Consider the following 20,508-nt stretch of genomic DNA (forward strand, 5'->3'; position numbering starts at 1 on the left):
TGGGTTAAAGTGAGCGCTGGGAGTATGTCTTTAGCCAGGCTGGATAAATTCTATGTTCTTAATCACTGTTTAAATCTATTTATTAAATCAGAGATTCCAAACGGATTCTCAGAGCCCAGTATGGTTATTTTAGAAATGGTTATTCCACATGTGAAGGTTCATTCTTCTTACTGGCATTTTAATAACAACTTGCTGCAGGATGCCCACTTTTTAAAATGTTTTAGATTCTTTTGGAAAAGGTGGAGAGGACAAAAAATTGCTTTTTCTTCGATGAGAAAGTGGTGGGATGTGGCCAAAGTTCAGATAAAAATGTTGTGTCAACAATACACTAAAACATGACACAGAGCACTAGTGTAGCAATAAAAGAGCTGGAAGCAGATATCACTGATCTACATAGGCAGCAGTGTGGAGTAGTGGTTAGGGCTCTGGACTCTTGACCGGAGGGTCGTGGGTTCAATCCCTCATAGGGAAAACTGCTGCTCTACTATTGAGCAAGGTACCTAGATTGCTCCAGTAAAAACCCAACTGTATAAATGGGTAATTGTATGTAAAAAATAATGTGATATCTTGTAACAATTGTAAGTTGCCCTGGATAAGGGCGTCTGCTAAGAAATAAATAATAATAATAATAATAATAATAATAATAATAATAATAATAATAATAATAATACATAGAGCTCTGGAGTCCGGCTACAGCAACAGGCTGTTTGAGGACCTGAAAACAAAGAAAGAAAGATTAGCTGATCTGTTGGACACACAGGTTCAGCACTGGTAAGGTCAAGATTTCAGAATCTTGCCCAGATGGATGCACCAACAATTTTTTTTTTTTTTTGCACTTGAAAAAAGAACTGCACAAGGAAAACTGCTGCACTGTCTGCAGACAGCGACAGGTCAACTTTTATATGAGCCTGGGGAGATCCGGAGGTTGCCTCAGGTTCAAGAAGAAGAAAATGAGAAGCTTGAGGGAGAGCTGACATTGCAGGAACTGTCTGAGGCTCTGGCTGGGCTGAATACTGGAAAGGCACCAGGGATCGATGGCTTGACCATTGAATTTTATAAAACTGTTAGGCCACAGATTGGAGATTTGTTAGACGTGTTCACGGAAAGCATAAAGGAAAATGAACTGCCTCTGAGTTGCCGTCGAGCAGTGTTGACATTACTGCCAAGAAAAGGAGACTTGTGTAACATTAAGAACTGGCGGCCTGTCAGTCTCCTCTGTTCAGAGTACAAGATTCGATCTAAGGCCTTGTCAATTCGGTTGTGTTCGGTAATGAATTATATTGTACAGTCCGAGCAATATCTTTTTAGTTAGAGATCTTTTAGAAGCTTCCAGGCTCTTCGGTTTTAAAGCAGGGCTTATTTCCATAGATCAGGAAGAAGCATTTGATAGAGTAGACCATAAATATCTATTTAGAGTAGTTAAGGCATTTGGCTTTGGTCCCAGTTTTCAGGGACACATTCAGTTGCTGTATAGTAATGTTTTTAGTGTATTAAAACTCAATGGTGTGCTTAGCTCTCCTTTTCCAGTGCAGAGGGGTATCCGTCAGGGCTGCCCCCTGTCTGGAATGCTATACTCGCTTTCTATTGAACCCTTTGTGAACAAATTACGTACTTTACTAACTAGTTTGTCTATTCAAGGTGTGTCTATGGAACCTGTAAAAGTGGTGGCTTATGTGGATGATATCACAGTGATTGTGATAAACACTCAGGATGTGCAAGTATTAAAAGATTGCCAACGTGTGCTTGAAAGGGTTTCTTCCTCAGAAGTAAACTGGGCTAAAAGCAATGCTTTTTTAATGGGAGACTGGGAGGGTTGTAGGCCACCAGACCTGCCAGTAGACCTACAGTGGAATCGGCAAATTTTTAATCATCTGGGTGTGTTTTCAGGAGGAGAGGGGGTGGCAAAGGAAAACTAGAGTGGGGTTATTGAACAGGTGAAAGGAAGGCTGCAGAGCTGGAGTGGGGTTATTACAAAACTCTCCTTTAGGGGTAGGGTTTTGGTTATTAACACCTTGGTCATTTCAATGTTGTGGCGCAAGCTCATGTGTGTGACCCCCCTCCGTCACTGGTAAAGGAGATCCAAAGACTTTTAGCACAGTTTTTCTGGGACGGTATTCACTGGGTTAGACAGAGTGTGCTGCACCTGTCTGTAGAGAAGGGTGGGCAGGGCTTGGTGGATGTGTGTTGCAGGATTGCAGAGTTTAGTCTCCAGTCTATGCAGAAGCTTTTACAGTCTGGGGACCATTATAGAATACACTTTAGTGAAATCGATAAGAAAGAACTGCATAGACTGTGTGTGAAAATAAAACACTTTAAAAACATTAAGGAACTTCCAGACACATTTTAAATAAATTCAATGTAGACAAGGCCATTGTTCCAGCCAGGAACAAGGGGATTCTGAGAAGTGTATTTTCTGCAATAGCAGAGAAACCATATTGTTATTTGCACTGTTCAAGGTTACGGCCTCGTTTATGTTTTTTAAAGGACCTCTTTACTGGTCTGCAGTTAACTTTTTCTCCGACTGTGTTTATATTTGGGGTTATGTACTGCAAGGGGAAAAAGCATAGAGTGCAGCTGGCTAACTTTCTCTTGGGTCAGGCCAAACTGACCATACTAAAGATCTGGAAGAACCGCGACGGGAGATGTGGTGCCGACGGGGGGGATGTGGTGCCGACGGGGGGGATGTGGTGCCGACGGGGGGGATGTGCTGCCGACGGGGGGGATGTGGTGCCGACGGGGGGGATGTGCTGCCGACGGGGGGATGTGCTGCCGACGGGGGGATGTGCTGGTGTTGTCTCGAATCAGACTTGAGTTCACCTATTATAGACTGGAGCACCAACTGGATTTGTTTCAGAGGGTTTGGGGAATAGAGGGTGTGGGATGTGCTGTGCTCAATTGAGGAGGGACAATTATGTATGAACCTGTGAATAATCCAAATGTGAGAAGGTGAAATGAGAAGGTAAATGTTTTTTTTTTTTGTTTTTTTTAATAAATGTTCAGAAAGATCAATGTAAATGTGTATGTGTGTGTATATGTATTATAAATGTATTTGGTTGTTATATTTGGTTGTCTACTGAAAATACTGAAAATTGTCTAGCATTTGTAAACTATTTTTTTGTAATAGTTAATTATATTTGTTAATAAAAAGTTATTTTAAAAATTATCTATCTATCTAGAAAATTGTATAGGTGGCTGTACGATTCAAGCAGGAATACATCCCACAAGAGATCACACGACTTTCCGTTAGTGTGTTAAGGTTTTCTGTGTGTCGTTTGCATTTTCTTGTTGCTTGCTAAATTTGTCTCCGTCCTCAATTTTGTGTGTGTTAAGAGGCTACCTCGCTCCAACACTGTGAATCAATGTGACCTCCAGCTGATACCAAGGCATGTCAGGTGGCTGTATCACATCGCTATCAGATATCAGGGTCTACTATATTATACAACAGAATGTTAAACAGAGAAGATATTAAATATGATGACAGGGCTGGAGTATTTCTTTTCATTTCAAACTCACCGAGTCCTTCAGGGCCATGAAGCAGTGGCAGATCCAGCGGCGGGTGGTCCCGTCTCTGCAGATGTAGGAGAACGCTTTATCATAATTGCGGTCCGGAGCGCAGAACGACACCTTCTCGATGGTCTGGTCCAATATCAGGTCCTGCAGGGAAACAACCTGCATTCAATTGATTTCAAATGGATTACAACAATGGAGATGCATTCACTACATGAGCGTTCTAGAAACTATTCTTAACACAACAGTGGAACTGAATGGTCAATGCGTTCGTCGACAATACGCCACTCAATCCAATCAGAGCCCCAGCATTGTTGCATGAGGAAGCGTGATCTGGACACACTGCGAGGTTTAGAAGATAAATGATTTCTCCTGGCGAACGCTCCCCAGTAACAGTTATTGAAAAGGAAACTGATTTACCTGTGATGTGTGAATTAAAATATCAAAACAAATGTTGAAAATATATAGTGCTGTGAAATGAACAACACAGGGTCCAGCAGAGATAAAGCAATGTCTTGTAAACACAATGTTCTGGACATTTGAACATCCTGTTACCTATACCCCAATGCAGGTGCATTACATATGCAAGAATTCCCCAGTCAAGCATATGTGCAAGACAAGGCTTCATCTTTTCTATTCAGAGTATTCCACATACTGCTCAAGAATAACATGACAAAAATGACTATTCAGAATACGCTGCATTTGGGATTAAAATTGGTTATATACCATATAGGTGAAAACAAAACAATTTAGCATGTACTGTTTTTCAGGTAGGCATTTCAATATTTAGGACTGTTTGTTGTATGATGACTCTATTTTGAATGTGTCGGTTTTTTTCTGCTTTAATAAATATTATGTTTAATTATGAAATATCTTGAAATACCTATTGTTTGACTGTCCAATGCAGTGAAATAAGCCATTCTTTAAGATGAAGAAAAGTACAGCATGAGTCATGACCTATATTCTGATAACCTCAAGAACAGATGCGCTGGAATATTTCAATTTCAATTTCAGCTTTCTGAAACTATGTTGGATTGTTAGTGAACTTGCAAATAAATGACTTACCTGCTTGAAAACCATACTGTTAGTTGGATGGGAAAATGTTTATTTGCACGTAAAGAATTATATTATGTGAAGACTTGGAGGCTGTGTGGTCCAGTGGTTAAAGAAAAGGGCTTGTAACCAGGAGGTCCCCGATTCAAATCCCACCTCAGCCACTGACTCATTGTGTGACCTTGAGCAAGTCACTTAACCTCCTTGTGCTCCATCTTTCAGGTGAGATGTAGTTTTAAGTGACTCTGCAGCTGATGCATAGTTCACACACCCTTGTCTCTGTAAGTCGCCTTTGATAAAGGCGTCTGCTAAATAAACAAATAATAATAATAATAATAATAATAATAATAATAATAATAATAATAATAATAATAATAATAATAATTATACAGCATTAGGAGCAATTAATTACATGAAACCCCTATGTACAGAGCCCTGTTATTATTTCATTAAAAAGGCAAACATTGTACAATACAGACCAGTTTGGAATTAAAAGGCTTCGTACAGTGTACCCCCTCCCCCATCTCCCTGAAAAGGTAACTGGAAATAATAAACGATCCAGATAACCTATAAAATGAGAGACGCTGGGAGGTTTGGAAGCCCAGTGCTTTTGTGTGAGTCCTAGCCACAGGGAACTATTAGTGCTGGTAATTGCTGAGTAACCAAAGCAGAGGAGTGTGGGGGGAGAGAAACAGCAACACTTTCCTGTTTCTGAACAGCAGGACACAAAGGGACTTGCTATGACTCAAAAGAAACTTTTATAACTGCCTCATTATTTCAACTGGGAGGGACAGTGGGAAAGCCCTTGGCTGCTGAATAGCCTTTTATTATCATTGTTGAGACTTCAGCAGATTGTAAAATAACGCAGCGTTTGAAAAAAAACAGTGAGTAGGGACTGAGGCTGCAAATGGTGCATTTCCTACAATCAAAGTGTACAGCAGGTTTTAAAACAGAAGCAATGAAAGACAAGAAGCCACAAATTAGTGTAGAGGGGATAAAATAGAAAAGAATGATAAAGCAATGCGTTTGTTATTCACTATACCTATTTCACTAGAACAAAAGATGATTTACGAACGAGAGGAAGCCATTTGGCCCATCAATGCTCGTCCAGTTCCCAGTAGCTGTTTGATTTCAGGACTTTGTCAGATTGGTTCTTAAAGGAACCAAGTGCTTCCACCTCAACAACATGACTAGGAAGCCCATTACATCTCCTCAGAACTCTCTTTGTGAAGAAGTGTCCTTAGTCTGTCTCTTTAAGCCCTGGGATTAGTCTGGTTGCTCTTCGTTGGACTCTCCAAGGCCTCAATGTCCTTTTTATATGGTAGGGAAATGAACGCAGTTTGCATTGGTCACACCACTCTCTGTGTGAAGAAGAAGTGTCTCCTAGGGGCTGCCGAGTGGTGCATCCACTGAAGGCGCTCCGTGTGGAGTGCAGGATGCGCCCTATAGCCTGGAGATCGCTGGTTCGTATCCAGGCTATGTCATTTGCCGACCGTGACCTGGAGATCCCTGGGGGCGGCACACAATTGGCCGAGTGCCGCCCGGGTAGGGAGGGCTCAGATCGGCAGGGTAATCCTCGGTTTCACCACGCACCAGCGACTCCTGTGTCCGGCAGGGCGCCTGCGGGTCTGCTGTGGAGCCATTCAGATCTGTGTTGTCCTCTGACACTACAGGTCTGATGGCTTCACTGTGGACCTGTAGTGTGAAAAAAGCCGGCTTGGCAGGGCACGTTTCAGAGGACGCGTGTGTCTGCCGCTGTTTCGCGAGTCGGCGCAGGGGTTGCAGCGGTGGACAGAGATCAATACATAGAATTGGCGAGTCCAAATTGGGAAAAAATAGGGTAAAAAATCCATTGGCGACAATTACATTTTTATTAAAAAAAAATAAAAAAAAGGAAGTGTCTCCTACACTCTGTCCTAAGTCTATATCCATTAATTTCCAGCTGTGGCTAGATGTAAATTGCATGGCCACTTTATCAGGACCTAATCGGTTTGCCCTGATCACAGCCTTGTAGCACCGAATCAACTGGACTGTGATCAGTAGATTGTGGAAGCTTGGTCACAGTCTCAGCCGTGCTCCTCAACCCATTCACAACTCTGCCACGCTGGAAAGGTGCATGATCATCTTGAAAGAAGTCATTGCCATCGGGGTACAAGTAAGTGGACTTGATCAATGCCGAAGTAAGCCAAGGCATCCATTCAGTCTTCCAGAGTAATCAGGGTATACCAGGAGAACACGCCCCACACCAGGGTATACCAGGAGAACACGCTCCACATCAGGGTATACCAGGAGAACACGCCCCACACCAGGGTATACCAGGAGAACACGCTCCACATCAGGGTATACCAGGAGAACACGCCCCACACCAGGGTATACCAGGAGAATATGCCCACACCAGGGTATACCAGGAGAACACGCCCCACACCAGGGTATACCAGGAGAACACGCCCCACACCAGGGTAAACCAGGAGAACACGCCCCCACCAGGGTATACCAGGAGAACACGCCCCCACCAGGGTATACCAGGAGAACACGCCCCACACCAGGGTATACCAGGAGAACACGCCCCACACCAGGGTATACCAGGAGAACACGCCCCACACCAGGGTATACCAGGAGAACACGCCCCACACCAGGGTATACCAGGAGAACACGCCCCACACCAGGGTATACCAGGAGAACACGCCCACACCAGGGTATACCAGGAGAACACGCCCCACACCAGGGTATACCAGTAGAACACGCCCCACACCAGGGTATACCAGGAGAACATGCCCCACACCAGGATGATGCAGGTCCTAATAGAAGTGGCCAGACATGGTATGTAATCGCAGTGCGACATGTGCGTTCATACACAGACTAACAGCTGCATCCAAATATCTTAGATTGTGATACTTTCAATAACCTGGGCTAAAGGATGTCTTTACAAAGTTCCCTCACAGTTGTGATTTATAATATCTGTAAATGTAAGTGCGGCACATGGACATTACAGTAACTAGTGGCAATTTTGTTAAAGTAACTGGAACAGGTTCCTTTTTAAAAATAACTTCCAACACTGACTTTTACGTGATGCTAAAAGTGTCAATTACTTCTACCTGTTACCTACGGCTTTAGGAATGGCTTTAGTTTCAGTAGCCATTTTAAAAGGAGTTCTTACCTTTGTTTTATCGTCTACGACCCTCAGACCATCTGCAGACACCCACAAGACTGCTTTCACAGACTTCTTTCCAATCTGAAAGGAAGGATACATTAAATACACAAGGCAGTTCAGCCTGGAGAGAACACCCACTCAATTCAATACAGGAAATAGCCATTGCACACAATTCTATTATCTTAGAAAACTGAGAGCACAAACAGAACATTCTCAGAACTCATTATTCACCAATCAATACATTTGTCTCATTGTCAAACTGTCCACTATCTAAACCCCAAACCTAATCTTTTTACCAGAGTATTATGGTAAATGTACAGGTAGTGAACAAAAAAATGGAAACACCTGGGTAAATGAGGGACACCAAGTATATTGAAAGCAAGGGCTTCCACACAGGTGTGGCTCATGCGTTAATTAAGCAAATAACATCCCAGCATGCTTAGGGTCATGTATAAAAATGCTGGACAGGCCTGGTTGCCTATAATTATAGCTAGCATGGCTGCAAGAGGAGACCTCAGTGACTTTGAAAGAGGAGAGATTGTTGGGGCGCGTTTGGCAGGAGCTTCAGTGACCAAGACAGCTCAACTTGCTGATGTTTCATGAGCAACTATGTCTAAGGTGATGTCGGCATGGAACTCTGAGGGAAAGACATCATCAGCAAAGGGCAACAGTGGGCGGAAGCGCATACTCCAGGATTGTGATATCCGTGCATTAATTCGAAGTGCAAGGCAAAACAGGCGAGCAACTGCAGATCAATTGACTGCAAATTTCAACCTGGGGCGCGAGCAGCCAGTTTCATCAAAAACGATCCGCCGAGAACTCCACAGAGCGGGATACCATAGTGGCCCAACGCCCTATTAAGTGACTTTACATTGGTGTTTCCATTTTTTTGTTCACTACCTGTATATCTAGGAGTATTTTATGTGGAATATTGTCTGGAATATCATCTGGGTATAAATACAAGTGTTACCTAAACTAGAAAGGGGAGTTTGAGAATAAAAACAAATCATAATCTAAGCGTCATATCAGATCAAATGGTTTGTAAACAAAGTAAAACGGATATACTGCATTGAGAGAATCATAGAATACAGCTGTGTACTAACGACACAGACACTGTGTCAGAGACACTGTATCTTTCCTACAGATGTCAGGACTGCCCAGTCCCTGACCACATTCCGGCGCCTCCTTAAGACTCACCTCTTCAAACAGCACCTGTAGAACTCCTCTGTTTGTATCCTGGGACACTATCACCCTTCATTTAAATGTGCTCTATTTTGCTCTTATCTGCCCCCTATTTTACTGCATTTAATCCTGTACTTCAGAATACTGTAATCTGCCAAGTGTTTAACCTGTAGTATTTTGTATTTAATCATATCCTGATGTAACTATCACTATTTAATCATATCCTGATGTAACTACCACTATTATCTGATGTATTATTGAATTGTGGTTTGTCACACTTGAACAAAAGTTATTGTATTTCTTGCTCTTATTGTATTACTTGTATTGTAACACTTGAAATGTATTTGCTTACGATTGTAAGTCGCCCTGGATAAGGGCATCTGCTAAGAAATAAATAATAATAATAATAATAATAATAATAATAATAATAATAATAATAATAAAGAAAATGACTCAAACTGTCTTTTTATAGAACACACTTAGTCATAGGAACACTCAATAGGGCAGCCATCTTAAAGCCACAGGTCAAAGCAAAGGGTGCTGTTAGATTTTGCTAGAAGAATTTCCGCAGCACTGAAAATATGAAGCTGCAAGCTGAAATGGTTTATGAGATATTACTGATCATGTAAGGGGTGGATATGCAGGGATAATTAAAAATAGCTAGAAATGTTCTCGGATGTCCCAATATCTGCCTTGCATGTTAAAAAAAACGAATACAAATATTGTACATCAGGTATCATAGATAGTAAATAGTGCCATTTGAAATTCTCCTTGTTAAATCTTGAATGAAGGTGTTGGGGATAGACATGATGGTATTGCTGTATCTCAGGTGGCTCTCAATGATGGTGGGTCAGGGCATCATTCAAACACTTTGTTGAACAATAAAAATACCAAAAGACATTTTTAAAATGATATCTTCGAACATAAAAATGTGTGGGGCTCTGTCCTGCAGCCAAGATATGAAAAGGAAATAAATGTGGTCAATCTGCAGTCAATTTTACACCTTTGTGTGGGTTGTGTTTATCTGAGTCATTCTGAATGACGTAGACCACGCTATTTATAGACTCTCATCTTGTAGACATGACAGAATTAGGCGAAGGCACTCTCCTAAAACCATCCAATTATCATGCTTCATGATTTTCAGCAAGGGCCCAGGAGTGGTGAGGGACTGAAGCAATGACACCCCCATGCTGCCCTGCTTTACATCATCCTGATAGTACAGGACACTCTGGACTGGCTCCTATCAACAGACACCCCCACACCACACCCGAGCAGAGCTGGCACACGTTATCTGATTATCAGACCACCATTTAGAAATATGTTTTGCTTTAGGAGAGGCAATTGCACGGTTTAAAAAATGAAACAAAATTGAGATAATTATAATCCCACAAAAGAAGATATCATGTTCCACCAATAAAACATAATTAAAGTAAGAATTAAGAATTCACAGCAATCAGAAGTTCTGTCTCATAAAACACCTGGAACTATAAAATAGTGATGCGTTGAACTAAGACCTTGAGAAAGACTTCTCGTCAAGACTCTCGTCAGAGAAATCTTTTATTTTTATGACTTAATTTGGTAAAAAATAAATAAATAAAAACAGTAACATTTGGTGAAACGCTGTAGCCATATTAAAAAAAAAGATTGGTTTTCTAAAATCTCTGTTACTCTTCTCATTAGATGGGATGCAGTTAGCAATCTCTGTGATGTGTCCGATGATAGTTATCCCTGCTGGCTGTGCTCCCACACTGACTCGTGTGCAAAACTGCTCTGCCACAGTCTTTCTGGTTCTGTGCTACAGAGTTTGCAAGTGGGGACAAAGTTTTAAAAGTAGATCAATAGTATAGGGATGAATAAAATTGCCATTTCGGGCATACATCAGTTCTGAAGCCTTCCTGATCTGGAGTACTGTTTGTCCAATAATTTCACTCCTTTAATTAACTCCTATTTAAAAATAACACACACTAGAACCAAACAAACTAAGACCAAGATATAACTGGCGACCACATAGAGTCCAGACGATGATATAAACCTCTACAGCTAAGAGGGCCATGTGAGGGAGAACATACTGCCTTTAAATGTTAGAAACTCTCTTTACACATAATGGAGTATCATTTCAAAGCAAGCCTTTTATTAACTCTTACAACCATACAAAACAACGATGTTACAAAACCAAGAAACAAACCTGGGAGGGCTGAAGAGACGTTGAATTCATCTTTAGACAAAATGCATGACAGATGGAATTTGGTTTTTGACCTAGATAATGTAGCTCTAAACCAGAAAGCATGCTGGGTACAAACGTCAGATGTCACTACTAACGAAAATCTACGTTTAAAACAATCTAAAACTAATGACTAGAATTTATTACACCCGGAATGTTTTAAACAAATTTAAAAATAGCATCCCAGATATTTGTTTAAAATGTAAAATACAAAACAGACTCTTTGATGCCTTCCTTCTGGGATTGCTGGATAGAAATTAGGAGACCGTGAAGCGAGTTGGAGAGCTGGCTGTCCTCCACTTGACTACTATAGATCTGAGCACCTCCCTAAGCCTGCTCCGTGATTCAATTCATAACTCTAACCTGAGGTATCCTTTTGGCTGGAGAGTGATGTTATCTTCACTTGTTCTAAAGAAGTTAATCCTGCAAAACTGGAAGTCAAGATCAGCTCTTAAAATCCAGCAATTGAAAAATGTAATGCTTTGCTGTTTAAACATTGAAAATGACAGAATATAAAAACAAAATAGCTCAATGTGAAAAGATCTGGAGCAAGATGTTGAAGGATCTCCGGCTCTCCGATTATTAGTTGGGGGGGGGGGGGGAAGAAGTGGACAAATACATGTCCCCCTCATCGCATCCTATGGTTTCTCATACCATTTCTATGCTGATGATGCTCAGATTTTCCTCTCCTTCCCCACCTCTGACTCCACCATCTCCTCCCGTATCTCTACCTGTCTGTCTGCTATTTCCTCCTGGATGCACTCGCATCACCTCAAACTCAACATCTCTAAATCTGACCTCCTTTTCTTTCCCTCCTCCTCCCCCTCCTCTGAGCTCTCTATCTCTGTTCCTCTGGAATCTACCACACTCTCTCCCTCTTCCTCAGCTAAGAACCTTGGAGTCACCCTGGACCCCTGCCTCTCTTATTCCCAGCACATCTCCACTCTGGCACGCACTTGCCGATTCTTCCTGAGCAACATCCGAAGAATCCGACCCTTCCTCACCAACTACGCTACCCAGCTCCTGGTCCAGGCCCTGGTACTCTCCCGCCTAGACTACTGCAACTCCCTCCTGGCTGGCCTCCCTGCGTCCGCCACCCGTCCGCTCCAGCTCATCCAGAACTCTGCTGCCCGCCTGGTGTTCTCTCTGCCTCGCTTCGCCCACGCTACTCCACTACTCCGCTCGCTCCACTGGATCCCGATCACCGCTCGCATCCAGTTCAAGACTCTTGTACTAGCCTACAGATGCCTTGACCAGACTCATCTCTCCCTACACCCCCACTCGACCTCTCCGCTCCGCCTGCACTAGAAGACTAGCTCTACCTCCGCTACACTCCCCTGCCTCCAGAGCCCGCTCCTTCTCCACCCTTGCTCCGCAGTGGTGGAATGACCTTCCTACAGATGTCAGGACTGCCCAGTCCCTGACCACATTCCGGCGCCTCCTTAAGACTCACCTCTTCAAACAGCACCTGTAGAACTCCTCTGTTTGTATCCTGGGACACTATCACCCTTCATGTAAATGTGCTTTATTTTGCTCTTATCTGCCCCCTATTTTACTGCATTTAATCCTGTACTTCAGAATACTGTAATCTGCCAAGTGTTTAACCTGTAGTACTTTGTATTTAATCATCACTATTTAATCATATCCTGATGTAACTATCACTATTATCTGCTGTATTATTGAATTGTGGTTTGTCACACTTGTACTTTGCTTGAACAAAAGTTATTGTATTTCTTGCATTGTAACACTTGAAATGTATTTGCTTACGATTGTAAGTTGTACCTGCAGTACTTTGTATTTAATCATATCCTGATGTAACTATCACTATTTAATCATATCCTGATGTAACTATCACTATTATCTGCTGTATTATTGAATTGTGGTTTGTCACACTTGTACTTTGCTTGAACAAAAATTATTGTATTTCTTGAACTTATTGTATTACTTGAATTGTAACACTTGAAATGTATTTGCTTACGATTGTAAGTCGCCCTGGATAAGGGCGTCTGCTAAGAAATAAATAATAATAATAATAATAATAATAATAATAATATTTTATCTTCTCTTTGATTGTTTGTTTGCTGTGTCCCTCAAGTTGCAAATGTAGAATAAAGAGTTATTGTCTGTTAAAGCAAAAGGTAAAACAATAAAAACAGTTTTACAACCAAAAAAAAAAAAAAAGAAGAGACGTTGAATTATATTTTTAGTTGTTTGGTTCTATTTTTTTTCTCTCTTTTAAAAAAAGAATAGGAGTTAATTAAAAGAGTAAATGAAAACATACTGTGACGATCTCAAAACCCAACTACCCTCAAAATGACTTTCAAAGTGTGCCAAGCTGATAAAAGCTCATTTGCCTAATCTGAGGGCCAGAGAGTCACCGCTTGTGTGTGAATCTCCGATAAGAGATCAGAGTGTGCCGAACGCAGGGGACATTAAGACAGTTTGAGTTATTTTCTTTAAATTTTACTTTCCACAAGCAGTAAAACTCAATTAAAATGCAAAGGCCCTGGGGTGGGGGGCTTATGTTGCCAGCCTGGAAATCTTTGAAGCTGATATCCTGCTAAGTGGAATGAAAAGCTGTGCCAAATCAAAACAATAATAATTTCAGATAAGGAGTGCCGAGAGCCGTGTCTAATTCTATTGTATTTCCATTCCTATACACCATCTAACCCACTGCAAAAAAGCTTTGTTATAGCAGTAGCAGTGTACCACTGTACCGTTTAAAACAAGAACATAAATGAATTCCCCTATAATGGAGCTACCGTAGGGGATATAATTGCAGAACTTGTCTACTGCCCCTTTCTTTGCTTTTTTCCATATGTATCTCATCCTATGCAGGCACACCTGTCAGTTCTGCACTTTTATCCTATTTTGCATCCATTGTTTAATGCGAGCACCATCTTTAACAACTTCAGTCTGCAGTATGCTGTTTAGCATCATGAGATCTGACCAACAACAGAAAATACCTTATAATGAGCGAAATTGCACAAGTGGGCCTGCGTAGGATTCGCAGAACAAATGTGGCAAACAGTCAAACTGATTTCTGCAAATGCACACCCTATTGTAGGTTCGGTTTCGGTTTCGGTTGTCAGTTCAAAATTCCCATTTTACAAACGCTTGTTCTTTTACTATACTTTTTTAAAATAAAACAGAATGAAAGTTTGGAGTTTACGTTATTGCCAAACCGTTCTGCTCTGCTCTAATACCATTGTCACAGCTAGACCCCACTGCAAGCTGATCTCTAATACCATTGTCACACTGCACACAGTCACAGCTAGACCGCACTGCAAGCTGATCTCTAATACCATTGTCACACTGCACACAGTCACAGCTAGACCGCACTGCAAGCTGATCTCTAATACCATTGTCACACTGCACACAGTCACAGCTAGACCCCACTGCAAGCTGATCTCTAATACCATTGTCACACTGCACACAGTCACAGCTAGACCCCACTGCAAGCTGATCTCTAATACCATTGTCACACTGCACAGTCACAGCTAGACCGCACTGCAAGCTGATCTCTAATACCATTGTCACACTGCACACAGTCACAGCTAGACCCCACTGCAAGCTGATCTCTAATACCATTGTCACACTGCACACAGTCACAGCTAGACCCCACTGCAAGCTGATCTCTAATACCATTGTCACACTGCACAGTCACAGCTAGACCGCACTGCAAGCTGATCTCTAATACCATTGTCACACTGCACACAGTCACAGCTAGACCCCACTGCAAGCTGATTTCTAATACCATTGTCACACTGCACACAGTCACAGCTAGACCCCACTGCAAGCTGATCTCTAATACCATTGTCACACTGCACACAGTCACTGCTAGACTCCACATGGGGTCAATTACAATTAATTAATTACGATTACAGTTTGCTGAAATTGCAATCACAATGCTATTTTAATTACAAATACAGTTATAGTTATGCTGCAGTAATTGCAATTATAAAAATCACACTAAAAAGTAACATAAACAGCCACACACATTAAAATGTTTTACTCTGTGTATTCTATCAAGCAGTAATCACAGGTAGAAATACAGAAACATACTATAATTTTTTTAAACTAATGGGAAAGGTCACTAAAAGTGGTTGAATACAAGAAGAATGATTGCTCAAAGTAAACCATGATGGAACTGTGAATGATTAAGCTTGGAAAGGTGTGCAATTGAACTGTAATTGATCAATTACATGGCAATTACAATGACAGTACGCAGGTGTGCCTAGGTTCAACTACGATGACATTGTTATTGCAATCAAAGTTACACAGGACACAATTCCAATTGAAAGTGAGCCAGGTCTGCTCAGTACTCACGGTTTTCAGCTTCTTCACTGCCTCTTCACACACGTGCATGCCTCGAGATTCATCCACCTCCACGTGCCCCAGATACTGCGAGGAAGAGCAGAGTGCCGAGTCAGGCAGCAGCAATTACACGATACACAACACCGCGGCTTTCACAAGAAGCACGCGACCGAAGCATGAACTCACCATGCTAAATAACTGCAGCTAATTAAACACCTCCATCCACTGCCCACGCCACGCTCAGCTTATTCACAAACGAGGTTTCAATGATTTCAATTTAAAAAAAAGAAATCTCTGTTTGCAGGCCTTCCTTCTGATCATCTTGCACTTCCATGATCATTTCGCCTGGAGAGTGGAACTGCCCCCCCTTCCCCTTGCTGTTTGAAAATTAAAATCATTATATCTCTCCCTTGCATCCAAACACCCCAGTTTTCTTCATTAAACTTTGCAGTAAACTGGAGTTTTTTCCACGGATGCATCAAAAAGCCTGAAGAAACAGTTTCTCAGAGCAGAGCATGTTTTGCCCAGACCAAAGTGACGTGCGGAGCTCTGCAAAACGCATCCCGTCTGACAAGAACTACAAGCACCGATATCTCACTTTTGTATAATAAATTAGTTTCAGGTTTTATTTTAAATAGCACTTCGATAGAGTCATTTTTCCATATTTTATATATATATATATATATATATATATATATATATATATATATATATATATATATATATATATATATATATATATATAGTGACCTTTTAAAGTAATTGTTATGGAGATTATTAGTTAGACAAGCAGGTAGTGTTTTTTGTTCCTGTCATACAAGCTAAAAAGTGTTTCAGTTTATTTGTAAACTGCATTGTGGTCTATGATTTTATGTATCCTACACCTTATGCTAGAAAAATGTGTCCTATTTCTTCAAGTGGTTTATTGTGTGAATATTCTCTTTTAAAATAAATTACTATATTTGCTGGTTTACAAAATCATATGCAGACATAAATCACATAGACTATAGAGACTATAGAGTAAATCGCCTGGACGTTTCGCATTGTTTAAGTTTCGGTCCTGCTTTCACCCCTCCCTCATGTAAACATGTCCAGCTGCTGTTCTCAATGAATACTTGTGGCCACTTACTGTACCTGTAACCAGTGGGTCCTCATAAATCACAAAAGTAAAAACGTGAAAGACTGCATGCACTCGTTCAAATACGTGCATAAATGTATCAGATTACAGCCAAAAGAATTTGAAACATTTATGAGGCTCAGATTGTATAATCAAAGTTTGGTGAAGATTTGTGAAAAATGAAGCCAGTTATGCTCACCATGTAGAGAGTGACAGACAGGCAGACGGACGGACAGACACAACTGCCTAATTATGAAAGAGAAAGGCTGACGTGACATTGCCAGTGCAGGTATGTTTCAGTCAAAAAGCAACGTTACCAGTTACCACTAGCAGTTCAAACTGCCCTTCCTGTTGGGCAAATCTGTTTTTAGGCATAACTGTTCTCATTGTAACATAGGCGAATATATACACATTGTAATAGTGTATAATGCAACTTTCTGCAGAAGCATATATATGTAAAATAGTAAGAAGAAGAAAATTTTTCTTGATACCAGTATTTCCCCCGGGTCTATGCATCTGAAAAATCTTCATGAAAGCGTTTGTAATTCTGTACAGTAACTGCAGTCCTCCAACTCCAAGACTGGTATTCATTTTAAACAGCATGACATTGATGGTGGAGGTAATTACGTCAGAGGTAACTAGTGCTGGCCCAGCCCAGTCCCCCAGTTCAGACCTATACATATTCCCTTTAAGGTAAATGTTTATAAAGCTACCGGTAGTGTATTGTGTTCTGTGTTGAGAGAGATCATGATTAGCAAAGATGCTGATTTCTAAGGCTGGTGGAAACTGCCCACTGTATAGCACATTAAATGTGAGCCTATTCTGAATGTGTACTCCTGAAGAAATCCTCAGCTAGTACCAGTATGGAACGAGCTTGTTATAGACATAAACAAACATGTACCGTATCACTTTCTTCTGGGACAAGCTTGTGAAATTTCCAGACAAAACTAAACCAGGCAACACATATTTGGCGGCTCAGGAAATCCAAAAGGGATCCAGACCACACACAGAATTGGCCAGAAAGTTTATTCAGCTTCAAGATATTATTTTTTTTAATGCATTTCATTTCATCTTCTGAAGAATTTCCATGGGAAAATGATTTTGCCCCTGGAACAGTATAATGTTAGTTTTTAAGAAATGTGCAGAGCTGTCAAAAAGTCAGTCTCTAATACTAGTCTCCACTGGCTTCACAAAGTGCGTTGAGAAAGTGGGTAAATGCCCCTGTTTGGTGGAGTTGAACAGATACACTGTTATTGGAGTCTCCCCTCTCCTCCAGTCCTTTCCCTCTCAGGTGCTGTTCATGTGTGAACAGTCACAGACCCGACAGTGAGCTTCACGTGAACAGTTCTGCGAGTGTCCTATCGCGGGCTAGGATGAAGGCTACTAGCACCGCCCTGCAGGACCAGTGTGCCGAACAACAGAACAGTAACAGAAGAGAACAACCAATCACAGAACACTCACACAGAACACGTAGTCCAGTGGCCACACCTCCTGCTCGCATCACAGTTCTGACTGAGTCAGTCTCGCGCACAGCAACACAACACAGTTGCTCACCGTTAAAATATGTTGTCTTTAACCCAGGATTTGCGTATCACAGGAGAGTAGAAATGAGTAAACTCTGTAACCCTTACATGAGAAGTGGGTAAACGCTACACCACTGAGCATGGGGTGCACCGGGGCTGTAGTAGATTCCACTGCTTGATCCGGGCTACACCCCTGGCTGCTCCAGCCTTTTTAAAACTCGGCTAAGCTCTCAGTATGTGGTGAATGTGATCTCCTCACAGATACTGAAGGAGTTTTACAGGAGGGAACTATAATAAAACGAAAATGATACGAGGCAGTAGCTTAAGTAAATAAAAACAGTTAAAATAGTTGTATTAGTCACCTTGCACACAATGAGGCAGTGTGACCCCTGTGAACACATGTAAGGTACTGTAAGCTATCACAAGTACAGCTATGGACATACGTTTCGCATCACCCTGTAGAATGAACTCATTTTGCTTCATAAAGTCGAATGAAACCTGCTGAATAATGTTACCTTAACATATTCAATTACATGCAGCTTTGTAGTTTTCCATATACTTAATTAAAAACTGACAAATTAAAAAAAACATTTTGAAACCCAACATGACTTCTATTATGGCTTCCGATATCATTTTGTAGTTTATTCGATTACATGATGTTAAATAAAATATATCAATTATATTCATGTAGGTTTTTTTTTTATGTCTCAATCCTGAAATTCTATGTGATGCAACTCTTTTGGCCAGAGCTGTAGGCATGCCTCATTTTAATGGTAAGATACACCTTGTTATAACTTGTTGAAATATAGGCGGTGGCCTCAGGGGTGTTTAGTTTCCTAAACTTTAGGATTAAAACGCGTTTAACATTTCAGCTATAACATATTGGGGATGTTAATAACCAATCTGAAAAACCATCATAAGAAATGACTGCAACATGTATCTTTGTATAAGACTGTGTGTGCAGTATTTAATTATAAAAGGAAAATACAGTGAAGAACTACTGGATAGGAAATACATTGGTCTACACTCGCTACAATGTAAAACACCTGCATAATTCTGACAACGGTTAAACGTTCAGGGACAATTTCTTTAAAACCTGGCTAATGTTTAAACGTTTACCCTCTAAACTATTACCACCCTGTCCATTAAATACTTATTGACCAGTGCTCAATGGAAAACACAGCGTGATATACATTAAATACTTATTGACCAGTGCTCAATGGAAAACACAGTGATATACATTAAATACTAATTGACCAGTGCTCAATGGAAAACACAGAGTGATATACATTAAATACTAATTGACCAGTGCTCAGTGGAAAACACAGCGTGATATACATTAAATACTTATTGACCAGTGCTCAATGGAAAACACAGAGTGATATACATTAAATACTTATTGACCAGTGCTCAATGGAAAACACAGAGTGATATACATTAAATACTTATTGACCAGTGCTCAATGGAAAACACAGAGTGATATACATTAAATACTTATTGACCAGTGCTCAATGGAAAACACAGAGTGATATACATTAAATACTTATTGACCAGTGCTCAGTGGAAAACACAGCGTGATATACATTAAATACTTATTGACCAGTGCTCAATGGAAAACACAGCGTGATATACATTAAATACTTATTGACCAGTGCTCAATGGAAAACACAGCGTGATATAAGCCCTAAAAAAATTGTCGTTTTGGCATTTCACTTATAAAACAAGATCATTCTACAAATGAACAGAATTTCTACAATATACTATATACATTGTTTTTATAGGGGGTGTAGATGAATAGAAACTGTGTATTAAATAAAACTCAGTTCAAGCAGCAGCTGGTATAAATGTACACTCGCAGTCTGCTGTTGGTAGGGAAGCCAGGATGTGCTGGCTGAGCTGCTGTCATTCTCCCTTACCTTTCATGATCACGGTGTAACATGGTCAAGCACACACACTCATTGGAAACGAAAGCCTATGTAACTGGATAATACTGTGTGACACACCCCCCTAATATTCTTTAAAACTCACAGAAACAGGCGTACCATTTAAATGGAGGAGATCTCCTGTCTCAATTTTGTAGAAGCAGGAGTCCTCCACAGACAGACTCCCCAGTTTGGAAACTCAAACTAGAAGGAGCACTAGGGGGATCCTCGCTCCCTAACGTCGCCCCATAACACAATTTAATTGGGTGAATGAAAAAGAGATTAAAAAGGGCTTCAAAACCTCAGCGTGGATAATTCATCAGCAATGGCTGAAAGAAGAGCTTTGCAGGGAATCAGAGTCGTTTTTGTTAACTCCTTACTTAGCATTTTGATGGGCAGTTGCATGAACCACTATCTTACTCTGACCCCTGTCGGTAAAATGAGGATAAAACCTTTATAAACTACGAATTCAGACAAGCCTGGCTCTTTAGAAGACAGTTGTTTGTGGTGTGTGA

The 20,508-nt window shown here is 40.9% G+C and overlaps 1 protein-coding gene across 6 annotated transcripts in view; it reads right to left on the reverse strand.

Moving 5' to 3' along the window:
- LOC117415446 (numb-like protein) overlaps nt 1-20,508 on the reverse strand; it is an 84,885-nt gene that overhangs the window by 14,734 nt on the left and 49,643 nt on the right. For 3 of the 6 annotated variants that reach the window (XM_059026724.1, XM_059026723.1, XM_059026725.1), the window contains exons 3-5: nt 15,444-15,518; nt 7,718-7,792; nt 3,514-3,654 (exon numbers count right to left, since the gene is read on the reverse strand). In XM_059026724.1, the coding sequence (XP_058882707.1) occupies nt 3,514-3,654; nt 7,718-7,792; nt 15,444-15,518 (291 nt within the window). Of the gene's footprint in view, nt 1-3,513; nt 3,670-7,717; nt 7,793-15,443; nt 15,519-20,508 lie in introns of all 6 variants that reach the window. The other 3 variants (XM_059026722.1, XM_059026720.1, XM_059026721.1) reach the window with 1 other exon arrangement.

The sequence above is a fragment of the Acipenser ruthenus genome, chromosome 7 (assembly GCF_902713425.1).
Source record: "Acipenser ruthenus chromosome 7, fAciRut3.2 maternal haplotype, whole genome shotgun sequence".
NCBI lineage: Eukaryota > Metazoa > Chordata > Actinopteri > Acipenseriformes > Acipenseridae > Acipenser > Acipenser ruthenus.